The 13,806-nt window shown below is 35.7% G+C and overlaps 1 protein-coding gene across 2 annotated transcripts in view; it reads left to right on the top strand.

Annotated features, from left to right (window-relative positions):
• Positions 1–13,806, top strand: part of pals1a (protein associated with LIN7 1, MAGUK p55 family member a) — a 38,408-nt gene that overhangs the window by 18,204 nt on the left and 6,398 nt on the right. For both annotated transcript variants that reach the window (XM_073827122.1, XM_073827123.1), the window contains 9 exons: positions 3,022–3,230; positions 9,075–9,152; positions 9,367–9,516; positions 9,614–9,775; positions 10,198–10,275; positions 12,003–12,186; positions 12,302–12,373; positions 12,930–13,001; positions 13,246–13,413. In XM_073827122.1, coding sequence (XP_073683223.1) covers positions 3,022–3,230; positions 9,075–9,152; positions 9,367–9,516; positions 9,614–9,775; positions 10,198–10,275; positions 12,003–12,186; positions 12,302–12,373; positions 12,930–13,001; positions 13,246–13,413 — 1,173 coding nt within the window. The remainder of the gene's footprint in view (positions 1–3,021; positions 3,231–9,074; positions 9,153–9,366; positions 9,517–9,613; positions 9,776–10,197; positions 10,276–12,002; positions 12,187–12,301; positions 12,374–12,929; positions 13,002–13,245; positions 13,414–13,806) is intronic.

Raw genomic sequence — 13,806 nt, 5'->3', positions numbered from 1 at the left:
CCCTGACTTGTGCAGTGTGCAATTAGCAGTATTGTGGGTGTCAAAGCCATGGCATTTATGTGTTAAGCCTAAACATTGGGACATGGTGCTAATAGGGGATGTACAAGTTTGAATATTTCCTGCAACATTCCGTTTTCACTCTCACTTACATCTTCACATTGTTTCTGTTCTCAGTCCAATAGTGAAAGACTGAATCAGATACTAACAGTGATGTTAAGAATCATTTTTATTAAATGGTTAGTCCACCCAAAAATTTAAATTCTGTCATTAATTACTCATGTCGTTCCAAACTCGTAATACCTTTGTTCATCTTCAGAACACAAATTAGGATATTTTTGATTAAATCCGAGAGCTTTCTGACCCTGAATAGACAGCAACTCAACTACCATGTTCAAGGACCAAAAAGGTAGTAAGGATGTGACATCAGTGGTTCAGCTGTAATTTTATAAAGCTACGAAAATACTTTTTGTGCACAGACAGTACAAAAATAACGACTTTGATGCATGTGAAATTGGTAGTTGCTTTGCTGTCTTTGCAGGGTCGGAAAGCTCTTGGGTTTCATCAAAAATATCTTGTGTTCCAAAGATGAAGTTTTTATGGGTTTGGAAGGACATGAAAGTGAGAAATTAATGACAGACTTTAAATTTCTGTATGAGCTAACCCTTTATTGAAATAAAGGTGAAATAAAATATAAATATTAGATGAAAATCTTAAATAAAAAAATAATGTGAAAACTTAAAACATTTAGTTAAGTTAAAGTACTAAATCTAGAACTGAAACAAACTAAATTAAAGCTATGAGAATTAGGGATGCACCGATCCGTATCGGCCGATCACTTGCGCGTTTTGTCAGTAAAGCCGGTTCTGTAATCAGCGGTAAATGCCATCAGGTGCGTGATTTCACGTTGAGCCGTATATACACACAGCCGTTGTTCACTGACGAGCTGCGCACATTCACACTGATAATGAACATTGATTTGCGCAGCTCGTCGGTAAACAACGGCTGTGTGTAGTATATACGGCTCAACGTGAAATCACGTACCTGATGGCATTTACCGCTGATTACAGAACCGGCTTTACTGACAAAACGCGCAAGCATTATCGGCCGATTCGTATCGGTGCATCCCTAATGAGAATAACAAAAATGACTAAAACCTGAATTAAAATGAATATCAAAATGTTATTAAATACTATAATTATATAACTTATTTATTTATTTATTTATTTTTAATTGTCAACTTAAAAATATAAATACATTACTCAAAGACATTTTTATTTATTAACCCTCTATTTAAAGAAAATTCAATTCCAAGTGCAACATGAAGCACACGAAGTTGTCAACATGATGTACATTTTAAACAAATCACTTGACATATCAGACATACAGTAGTAGTTCTTCACAGCTTTTATCATTCGATAGCACTGTTTTTCCATTGTTTTTCCATCTAAACAAGAACGTGTTTGACTGTTGCACTCGAGTCTCTTACAGCACTCTAAAAACACAGTGCTAAAGTTAAAAGAAGTTCACTCCCATCTCCTTGCATGTTTTTCCTATTCCACTGCCCGTGAAGCATCTTTGTCAACACAAAAGCACATTCTGTGTGAATAGTGCCAACTGCACAACATACAGTTGTATCATTCTTCTCTGTTTACTGTTATCATTGGCATATTGTCAACGTGTCTAATTCTAAAGTTTGGTAATATTTCTATTCAAAATCGTGCTTCCTCGATTTCTAAAAAATAAAATCATTACAAAACATTAAATTAATCTGTAAAAAAAGAAAACTCGCCCAGCCCTAATAAGAATTAACCATTACTTTCCACAATCGTTTGACAAAAAGTGACAAAATGGCACAAATGGTTATGGAAATGTGAGGTTGAAACTGATTCAGAGGCACTGAAGGGTACTTGACTGCTAAAATCAGCATGCATGAGTGAAGTCATTCTTAGAGGAGGCAAAGAGCCGTGTTACTGATGACTAAGAGCGTTCAAGAGCCAAAAAGCCACTGGACTTGAAACTAAACGAGGACAAAAGTCCATTTATATGCCCCATTATTTTAATATCTTTTTAGCTGATTTTTGAAATCTGTTTTTCACCTTTCTTTGCTTTCCTCACACCACAACCTCTTACTTTTTCTCTTTAGTTACTCTCGACATGAAGCCTTTCACTAGAGTTTAATCCATTAGATTGGACAGACACACACATGCTCAGCTCCTCCAGCGAATTCTTGGTTTTGAATAGATCTCCATTAAGGGGAAGTCCAGAATGCATGGCAAGGATGAACGTTACTGTGCAAATGAGAGGGGCACTTGGAGCTGCTGCTGAAAGTCATGGCCGAGGGATGTGTGAGTGGAATTCCTCAGGGAGGGAGAAGAGGACCCTCCGAGGGGGAGGTTAATTAAAAAACCTTTTATGAAACATTCTGACCTAGACCACTCTCGCTGTACTGTTTTCTTCAGCTTTCCTTTTTTGTTTGTGTGCCAGTTCATCTCTCTGCATTGTTTGTCACGCTCTATGCTGTTTTCGGACAGTCTGAAATTATAAAGTGTGCATAAATTATATCCCATCAAGGACAAAGCAAAGGCAACACTTAAGATATTTGATTTGCCCACTAATACCTCTATTAGCCACCCACTTAGACATTACACACCACACAAGGAAAACACACCCACATGTCTCACTCCTATTGTGTCTCGCCATTCTCTCATTGTGGAGTTAGACACTATAAAGGAGAATTACAGCATAGCTGTAACTTGGTTAGTCAAGGACAACGCTAGAATAGCTGAATTACATCTGTGATTTACGCAAGCGTTGTGCGATGTGGATAACAAACAATAAAAATGCTCAGTGGGGGAGTCTTTGTGAGAGGCCATGTCATCAGTTTTCCGGGTGAATGATTCAGAGGTATGTACTGCTGTTCCTCTGTGAAGTTGCTGTTTCTTCTGTTTTTTACAGGCAGGGTGTTTTTGAGATACATGAGTGATCTGCAAGCATACTTATGGTTTGTGTTTGTGCTTTCAGAGCTGGAGGACCTGTTGATGTCCCTCAAGCAGGTGCAGCATAGTTTGAATGACTCTCAGAGTCAAGAAGACATAGAGCTGGTTCTACAGCTGGTCCAGAAGTCTGACTTCCAGAAAGCCTTCAACATTCACAACTCAGTGGCCCACTATATGAACCGGCCCAGCCCTCCCTACCCTATGACGGACCACGCACAGAGCCTCGCACAAGAGGTGAGTGGCACTTGTTACATATGTGGATGCATACACAGTAAATATGGATATGTAAGAAATGCTCTGACACATATGGCATCTCACTAGGCCTACTAATTGTAAAAAGCTTCCAGACAAAGAAAAGAGGAATGTTTTTTCCCCTCTTAAGACCAAGAGGAATAGGTGCTTAAAAAAATAAACAAAGGGATTGGGGGAAAATGTCAAATTACTCATGGTTGAATTTAACAGCCTGTGGACATAATGTCAGCATGTGTGTGAGGAGTCACATGACTGTCCACTCTCCACCTGGTGAAGGAGCTTTTTGAAAAGGTGTTTTTGTGGATTAGTTGATTCATTATCGCAGTTAGAGACCTCTTGCAAAAACATGTTTGATTTGCCTCCACTTTATCTGCCATCTGGAGAAATCTTAATGCTTCTGCTTCAACCTGAACTATGACTTTTGAACTTTTGACGGTCTTATGTGCTGACTGAGATAAACAGGATGTAGACCAGGGGTTCTCAAACCTTTTATACTAAGAAAATATCTGGCTCTCCAAGTATCGCCATAATGACCAACATTAAAATACAGTTGCCTAATAGGCCTAACTATTCAGCTACAGCTCTGCACAGTTCAAAAGCGTGTCAGTTTTATTTCTAATAAGAATATTTATTAGCGTCAGCCACTTTAACATTCTAAATACACAGTTTAAACATTTACACTGCAGAGTGCTTATAAACAGGTTAATAAAAAACTTAATAAAGTAAAATGTGTTAAAATGTAAATGTAAACAAAAAATAAAATAGAAACTTTACAGAAATAAGATTCAAATAAATTGTATTGTGTTTTAACATTAATTTATTTTTAATTTATTGATTCCTCTGCTTACCACTAGAGAGAGCCTGATTACTGAGTACTCATACCACACTTTGAGAACCACTGATGTAGACAAAGAGGTACACTATCAATGAGCAAGATATTAACCGCCAGAATTTTAGAAACAAGTTGTCAGCCACCATTTTTAGCATTTTAACTAAAATTAATGGCCTCCAGAATATTTTGTTGTATGAACATCTGAACATGCAATACAGCAAAATAATGAACAGAGCCTCTATTTTTAAATGAAAAAATCATTCAAGCATTTTTTTTTATCAACACTTGAATTTAGGCAAGTTTCAATTTAAAAAAAAAAAAAAACCTTTTAGGCAAAAGCTGAGAAAATCATATTTCTGTCAGATACTACATCTGAATCATATTCATTATGATAATCAAAGCAAAGATGCAGTAGATCACTTCCATCAGCACCCCCAAAGCTTCACAGTTCTTTACCATTTCCTGGATTGACATTTCATTTGGTGACATTAGATAGATTTCATTTGTATGCTGTTTATTGTCAGTGATCGCATTATCATATTTTGGGTTTTTTGAAAAATCTATTTTTGCGAACTAGTCCTACGTGTTTGCCCGATCGGAACCAAACCAGTGCAGAAAGATTCTCTGGAGAGTCAGTATTAATAATTATCAAAAAGTGTTGAACTTCATCATCATAAAAAGATGCAAAAATGGTAGAAAAAAAGTGGCATGGCCACTTGGTGAAAATGGTAAAATGCCTCTTGGTGAAAACATAGAAATGGATATACCTACGCAACCATTTGTCCTATCAACATGAAAATTGCTGAGAACGGTCTTGGTCCAAAGTGCCATAAGAGGACATTTGCGTATCTCCAAAAAACATGACCACCGTTGGCCGATGAAGTTTGAGCATCTATGAGACAAGGTTAACGGAGGCTGATGGAAACGAAACTCGGTGGACCTGTTTGACTTACGGCCTCATAGGTCTGTGAGAAATTTGAAAGAAATTGGCCACTGGGGGCATATCGCATTATCGCACTATTGTACATTGTGTGGTTTTTCACACATACATGCAATATTCATATCACACAATAGACTTTTTCCTTTTTCTGGAAAACTTTGCCTCTAGAACCAATGCGGTCAATCAAAATGTTTGTTAAATGATCAAGATGAAGTAAAAAACCTACTTTTGCAAACTAGTCTTAGGTTTTTCACTCAATCTGGGAAAAAAACACTGCAGTACAATTCTCTGAACTCTCTAGGTCAATAATTATGAAAAAAAAAATTCAAATTTACCCTTTGGGAAGCTATAACAGGGTCGTTTAGAAAAGAGGTCTGTCCAAACTTACCCAAAATCCTATAAAGCATAATAATAAAACTCAAAACTTCACAAAACCTGCTGAGCACTTGCAACAGGTGATTCTAAACAAGCATGCAAAGTTTTAAGGACATCGAAACACAGCTGGCGCTATAACAGTCATGCATGTTAAAAAAAAAAAATTAAAAAAAAAAACTTTTTTTATGGTAAATTACTATGATTTCCCAAAAATGCTTTTTAAATCATTGGTTTAGGTCATTTAAATCTTTTTTCATATGTGCCTAATTGCCTTAAAATGCTTGAAATCTAGTTATCGGTGCTTGCAGATATATTTTAATATGTTAGAGTTTTTATTTTGTATTTTTAGAATTTTGTTAGAATTAATGTATCAAAAACTAGAGCTTTGGTGAGGATAAACTTCAACAACAAAAAAAAGTAGAAACTCTAAACTTTTGAACGGAAGTTTATATTCTGTGCGAGATGAAAGTTACAATGGATATTTTTAACCCAATCTCAAGGACGCATGAAGAGCTGTGAAACAGGATCTCTCTCTGTAGGTGTGAAGCACAACTTAAGACCTGTTTTGATGTTTGTCATTGCACTTGCTTACTCTTTTTAGAAGCACGTTAGAGGTGAAGTGACACTTTGCCAAATGTGTCTTATTGTTGACTGTTCATCTGTTGATACTGTCATTGAAACAGTAGCATCAAAAAGCAATTCAGGACAAGAGATTCAGAGTATTCAGTGGTTAACAAATACAAAAGGGCAATTAGCAGACTGGCTAATAGGGGAACATCTGCGTTTGTGTATTAATGGCACTTAGCAACGGACTGTTCAAACTGGAATAATACTTCATTTACTTTTAAACAATTCTGTTGGACTGCGTTCACTAATTGAGTCAGATTCAGTTCAATGTTATAGTCACACAATCATTTGATAGTCACAAGCTGTCAGCGCATTTCTGCATATAGGTGCATGTCTATTGTTGGTATCAACAAGTGGTTGGTAAAGTTGATGGAACATTACTGACGTGATTAGTTAACACACCCCACCCAGGTTTTTTTTTTTCTCTAAAAATAGCGATTACGCCTCTCTAACTCCTGGTTAATCATCTTTGATTCATATTATCAACATAGCTGTAACCAGAAATTACAAAAAAACAGGCACAGTAACAACTTGTTTTAATCTGTTCGTGATAATATAATCAAGTTTTGTCAATGCCATGTGACTAATCAAATTAAAATGACGTCATGACTTGCTGGTTGGCTGATGGCACCACACGTTTATAATTCAGAGTAAAGGACAGTTCAGAAGATCTGACATTTTATAGCTGTCCAAATGCATCCGTTTTACGGTGAAAAGGCTCTTTAGTTGGAGTCAGTGTTGTGTGAAGTGCTAATGAGAGCCTGATAAACTCATGGTTGTTTTTGGTTCTCTCACTCGGTGGAGGACAATAGCAGACAGAGAGTTGCTCTGTCCTCCACATTCATTAAGACCTAGATCCACTGACCTGTGCTGTGCTCTCACAGTAATACCCTCTCTCATGGGACAGGTTACCAGAGCCAGTGTGTGGACTGTCTTTTTTTAAACGTGGGCACATCTTATCCAGAGCTCTTGAATATTATCCCCTTATGTCTTCATAAATACTGTTTTTGCCAAAGTTCTCCAAAAAGATCTCTTTATACTGGATGTTCGCCATCTGTAACTGATTTGAACACGGAGAGATTTGGAAATGATCCTACAGTTACACATTGCTCTGACCCCTTGATACAAAGCTGTACTTTGTGTTTGCAAAAACCTAAAGGATTCTTGCTGAAATCCAGAGCCCTACTTTCTGGTACAGTCTGAAAGTAAACAACATCATTCCCTCTTAGTCTTGTGCAGAAATCATAATGGATAATTTTACATTCTTTTGGCACAGTGTGATATTGTGTGACCGTTATTATCCAAGATTGTTTAATTAGCTTTTTAAGTAAAACTGAATATTTATAAGGAAATAATGTAAAACTGGACTTGATTTTATGCAAGAGGGTTTCTTTAGATCTTAAAAGTAGGCTGTGATATTTTTGGTTATTATTTTTCCACATTTGTCAGCAGAAAAAGTTCATTTTGGAAGTAGAGAAGTTGTTATGTTTTGATGACACTTAAATCTTTAATTTTTTTCATCTTCAGACTATGCCCTGATGATTCGTGTATAATAAGACCAGGGACATTTATTAAGAAAGTAAACACCTACAGTTTTAATTTCATATGTCTGTGATAATGTCACTGTCAATAAATATGAATTACCATTTTAAAGTTTGGGGTCAGCACTTTTTTATTTTTGGAAATAAATGAATACTTGCAGCTTTGCCATCACATGAATAACTTGCGTTTAAAAAAAACTAATGAATATTTAATATTATTAAATATAATTTTAAAAAATAAAATATAATATAATATAATATAATATACACTACCAGTCAAAATTTTTTGAACAGTAAGTTTTTTTTTTTTTTTTTTTTTTTAAAGAAGCCTCTTCTGCTCACCAAGCCTGCATTTATTTGATCCAAAGTACAGCAAAAACAGTAATGTTTTTAAATATTTTTACATAATTAAATATTATTATAAAACTGTTTTCTATATTAATTAATGAATATATTTAGAAATGTAATTTGTTCCTGTGATTTCAATTTTTAGCAACATTACTCCAGTCACATGATCCTTCAGAAATTTTTCTAAAGTTCTGATTTGCTGCTTGCTTTATTATAATTATAATAATAATTATTATTATTATTAATGTTTATTATTATTATTAATATGTTGAAAACAGCTGAGTATAATTTTGTTTTTCAGGTTTGAATGGAATGGAAGTTTTCAAGTTCAGTATTTATCTGAAATAGAAATCTTTTGTAACATTCTAAATGTATTTTATAATCACTTTTAATAAAATTTTGCAAGTAATGATTTCTATAATTTCTTTCCCATAAAAAAGACAAGCTTTTGATTGTTATAGTGTATTATGTTACAAAATCTTTTTTATTTCAGATAAATGCTGATCTTTGAATCTTTCTATTCATCAAAGAATCCTGAAAAAATGTACTCAACTGTTTTAAATATTGATACCAATAATTATAATGTTTCTTGAACAAATCAACATATTAGAATGATTTGACACTTCAGTGACACTGAAGACTGGAGTAATGATGCTGAAAATGTAGATTTGATCACAGCAATAAATTACATTATAAAGTATATTTAAATAGAAAACAGTTGTTTTAAATAGTAAAAGAAAATCAAAAGTGTACTGGTTTTGTACTTCGGAACAAATAAATGCAGGCTTGGTGAGCAGAAGAGACATTTAAAAAACATTAAAAATATTGCTGTTCAAAAACTTTTGACTGGTAGTGTATAAATATAAATAATATTTATTTTAGTACGCTAGTACTTTTAAATATGTAAATTTGTTTTACTGTCTTACTATATTTTTGAGCATATAAATGCAGCTTTGATAAGCATAAAAGACTTTCAAAAACATTAAAAAACGTACTCGTCCTAAACTTTTGATTTGTAGTGTTTATTATAAAAATGAAATGCATTTTGTCAAAGGTGTTTGTCAAATTCAGCACTTCATACCACTGTACTTTAAGACGTGATACATCTAGTAGTGTTGTTGTTTTGCTATGATAACCTGATGTTGTTAAATCTTTTCTCATAGGTGGAAGTCATGATGCACAACAGCTCACAGAAGGAAGGACTTGAGCTAAGCACCCTGCTCAAAACGCCTCACATGCAGGTCAGTCTCCATCATACGCACACACATCCCCCAATTTTCCCATGTCTCCTCTATGTTGCTGTGCCGATGCTTACAGCTGTGATCACAGTCCTGTCAGAGAGCCTTAGCTCTTTTGAACTCTATAATATGACGTTGAGGTCAGACTCATGTCTACTCTGTACAACTCAGTGGCTTTCATCCTGAATATAACTCATCATCTCTCTATATCCTTCAGGCGCTCATGATGACCCATGACAGTGTGGCTGAACAAGAGATGCAGCTGGAGCCTCTTGTTCCTTCTGTCAATCAAAGTGAGACTCTCACCCAATGGGGCGGGGAGACTGTCAAAATCGTGCGGATCGAGAAAGCAAAGGACATCCCATTGGTGAGGACATTCTTTCATTGCTTTTTTTTAGAATATTATGCACTTCTTGAAATCTGATCTGTGTTTTAGCTTAATGTGCACATGTGTATTTATGCAGGGAGCCACTGTTAGAAATGATATGGACAGCGTAATCATCAGCCGCATCGTGAAAGGAGGGGCGGCAGAACGCAGTGGCCTTCTGCATGAAGGAGATGAGATTCTAGAGATCAATGGTGTGGAAATCCGTGGGAAAGATGTCAACGAAGTCTTCGACATCCTGGTAATTAATTAAAGGGGTCCTATTATGCTTTTTCACTTTTTGAACTTTAACCAGTGTGTGGTGTGTATGTTTGGGCATAAAAAACATCTACAAAGTTACAAATCTCAAAGTCGTTCGTTTTCGTTTTTTAAAAATCCCTTTTAAAGAACTACATCGAAACGGCTCATTTGGACTACAGAGTTCCAAATAATAAAAATTATGCGTTTTTCGAACCAACAAGCATGCCAGCATGTTCAAGTACACCCCAAAACAAAATAAAGACTTTGTAAAGGCGCATAATAGGACCCCTTTAAAGAACGATAGCTAGACGAAAGAGGGAAAAGTCTGTTGGGTTTTTGATTATAAAACACTAGGTAATGACGTTTTCAAAAACATTCTTATGCCACTGAACACTGAATGTTGTTGTTTTCCCATGTTCACAGGCGGACATGCATGGTGTACTGAGTTTTGTTCTCATTCCGAGCGCGCAGATCAAACCACCTCCTATTAAAGAGACTGTGGTAAGGCCTTCCATCAAAACTAAATTAAAGGGATAGTTCACCCAAAAATGAAAATTCTGTCATTTATTACTATCCTCATGTTGTTCCAAACCCCTAAGACCTTTATTCATCTTTAGAACACAATTTAAGATATTTTTGATGAAATCTGAGAGCTTGCTGAACCTGTATAGACAGCAATTCAACCGACACATTCAAGGCCCAAGAAAAGTAGTAAGGACATTTGTTCAAATAGTCCATGTCACATCAGTGGTTCAACCGTAATGTCATGGCTTTTCTTACTTAGAATTTTTGTCTTGTTTCCAGCCAAAACATCTAAAAATTCTTAAATCAGGAATGATTTTCTAGACAAGGAAAAAATATTGTCTTGTTTTCAGAAAAAATACTTAAGTGAGTTTTTGCTTCATGCTGAATTTTGACTGAATTTTTTAAATTTTTCTGAAAACAGTTAAACGCATGACAGAGACTGACACGAAAAAGAACAAATTGTTAAATATTTTGTTTGTTTTTTTCACGCACAAAAAGTGTTCTCATAGCTTCATAACATGGTTGAACCACTGATGTCACATGGACCATTTTGTAGGAGAAGTTCACTTTTTAGATCTAAAATTTACAGACAATTTACTCACTTCCTTGTCGTCCAAGATGTTCATGTCTTTCTTTCTTCAGTCGATAAGAAATTTCAAGAGTTATCTCCATATAGTGGACTTCAATGGTGCCCCCAAGTTTGAACTTCCAAAATGCAGTTTAAATGGCTCTAAACGATTTCAGCCAAGGAAGTAGGGTCTTGTCTACTGAAAAGATTGGGCATTTTCTAAACAAATTGACAATTTATATACTTTTTAACCTCAAACGCTCGTCTTGTCTATTTTCTGCAATGCGCGTGCAAAGTCTGTGTAATCCAGGACAATACAGTTAGAGTATGTCGAAAATCTCCCATCTCATTTTTTTGAGATGGTAGTATCAACCCAGTGTTTTCAAAGTGAACATGCAAAGAAGACCAAATGTTCTTTACCAAAAAAAAAAAAAGTTAAAACAGCGATTGAAGGGCGATTTTGAAGTTTGAGAATAAAACAAGATGGAAGTTTTTCGACCTACCTTGTCTACTCTAACTGTATAGACCCAGATTACACCGAGCTCACATATGCATCATAGAGAATAGACAAGACGAGCATTTGAGGATAAAAAGTATATAAACTGTACATTTGTTTAGAAAATGACAGATCGTTTCGCTAGATAAGACCCTACTTCCTCGGCTGGGATCGCTTAGAGCCCTTTATAGCTGCATTTTAACTGCATTTTGGAAGTTCAAACTTGGGGGCACCATTGAAGTGCACTATATGAAGAGAAATCTTGAAATGTTTTTCTCAAGTAACATGATATCTTTACAACTGAAGAAAGAAAGACATGAACATCTTGGATGGCAAGGGGGTAAGTAAATTATCTGTAAATTTTTGTTCTGGAAGTGAACTTCTCCTGTAACAATGTCCTTACTACCTTTCTGGGCCTGGGAATGTTTTAGTTGCATTGCTGTCTATGGAGGGTCAGAAAGCTCTCGGATTTCATAAAAAAAAATCCTAATTTGTGTTCTGAAGATGAACATGGATCTTATGGGTTTGGAATGACATGAGGGTGAGTAATTAATGACAGAATTTTCATTACTGCTTGAATAAAGCAATGCATAAATACAACTAATCAATAATTAAACCCTTATCCCCATCTTCACCCAGGTGCACGTGAAGGCACATTTTGACTACGACCCCTCAGATGACCCCTACGTTCCATGCAGAGAGCTCGGCCTGTGTTTTCAGAAGGGAGATATCCTACACATTATCAGCCAAGACGACCCCAACTGGTGGCAGGCCTACAGAGATGGGGATGAAGACAACCAACCTCTTGCTGGCCTGGTCCCTGGTACTGTATCCCACATGCTATTCTGTGGATCCAGATTTTATTTAAATATATATCTGCCTAATTTTTTGACATTAAGTTTCACACTTACATGTCGTCTTCTCATCTGATTGTCCAGGCAAAAGTTTCCAGCAGCAAAGAGAGGCAATGAAGCAAACCATAGAGGAGGATAAAGAGCCTGAGAAATCAGGTTAGGGTCACAGAGCTTGTGCACATTCTTAAGCACATACAGTCAAACCAAAAATGATTCAGACGGCTTTAACACTTCTCACATTGTCAGTTTATTCGCTATATTTTAGAAAATGGTAATAAAATATGACAAGAACTAAACTGTGTTTAGTTAAACTGTGTCAGAACAAATTCATCTTGATAATCACAAATGAATTACAGTCAAACCTAAATGTATTCAGACACCTTCAAAATGCCACATTAGAGTTAAACTGTGTCAGAACATATTCATCTTTATAATGTCAGATAACTTTGATAGAAAGGTATGTAACAAAACATGGTCAAGTGAAAGTGTCAAATAAAATTTTTGGTCCCAAATTTGTATTATATGTCTTATTATATGGGGTATAATATGTCACAGTTTACTTTATTTTGCTATCCTCACTTACATAAATTAACTAAAGTGTCCACTAGTAAAAACATATCAGAAATTATATCTGGTGTCTAAATCATTTGTTTGGTTTGACTGTACATGCACAGCTTTGAATTCTCATTAACACTCTTTTTTTGTTTGACAGGAAAACTTTGGTGTGCAAAAAAGAACAAGAAGAAGCGAAAGAAGATGCAATACAATGCTAATAAAAATGATGGTGAGTCTCTTCAGACAAACACCAAAATAAATATATATATATATGCTGAGGGGTCTCTACACGTCTTTGACGACTAATAATTTAGTTAATTTAATAATTAAAATAACTTTTTATTGTGTGCTTCACCAAAATGTAAAACATAACAGCAAAATTTTACGCAGCAGACCCTAAAGTACTCTTCAGTTTGGATGTTCTACAGTAGTTTGTTGTAGTTCCATCCCATCCATTTCCTCTTGTTCTGCAGACTTTGATAACGAGGAGGTTCTCACATATGAAGAAATGGCACTATATCACCAGCCAGCCAATCGCAAGCGGCCCATCGCTCTCATCGGCCCACCAAACTGTGGTCAAAATGAGCTAAGACAAAGACTGCTATCCAGTGAGCCGGACAGGTTTGCTGGTGCTGTTCCTCGTAAGTATTAGAAAACATGCTGTTTTACTTAAGGCTGCCCCCTAATAGTCGACTAACCATCAGTCGACAAGAAGAGGCTTGGTCAACCAAAATTGTATTAGTCGCTTAGTCGCAGAAAAAAAATACAATGAAGGTGCCGCTGCGGTCACTTGCTCTTAAAATACTCCATCATTTTCGGTCATACAGATAAAAGTAATACATCTTTTGAATCTGTAAAGACTCAACAAAACATTGCAATTTTGTAAAATAATGAAAGCAAACAGGATGCGCGTTCTGCCGTCTTGGTCTCTGTGAACTTAAGCACAAAACTCAAACTCTGTGTATACTTGCCTTACAAACATGAAACATATATCTATAGAGAGTGAAATGTCTACTTTCAAATGAACCAATTCA

This window comes from Garra rufa, chromosome 21, assembly GCF_049309525.1.
Source record: "Garra rufa chromosome 21, GarRuf1.0, whole genome shotgun sequence".
Lineage (NCBI taxonomy): Eukaryota > Metazoa > Chordata > Actinopteri > Cypriniformes > Cyprinidae > Garra > Garra rufa.
Note: the sequence above shows the minus strand (reverse complement) of the source record. Positions and strands in the feature narration are given on the sequence as shown.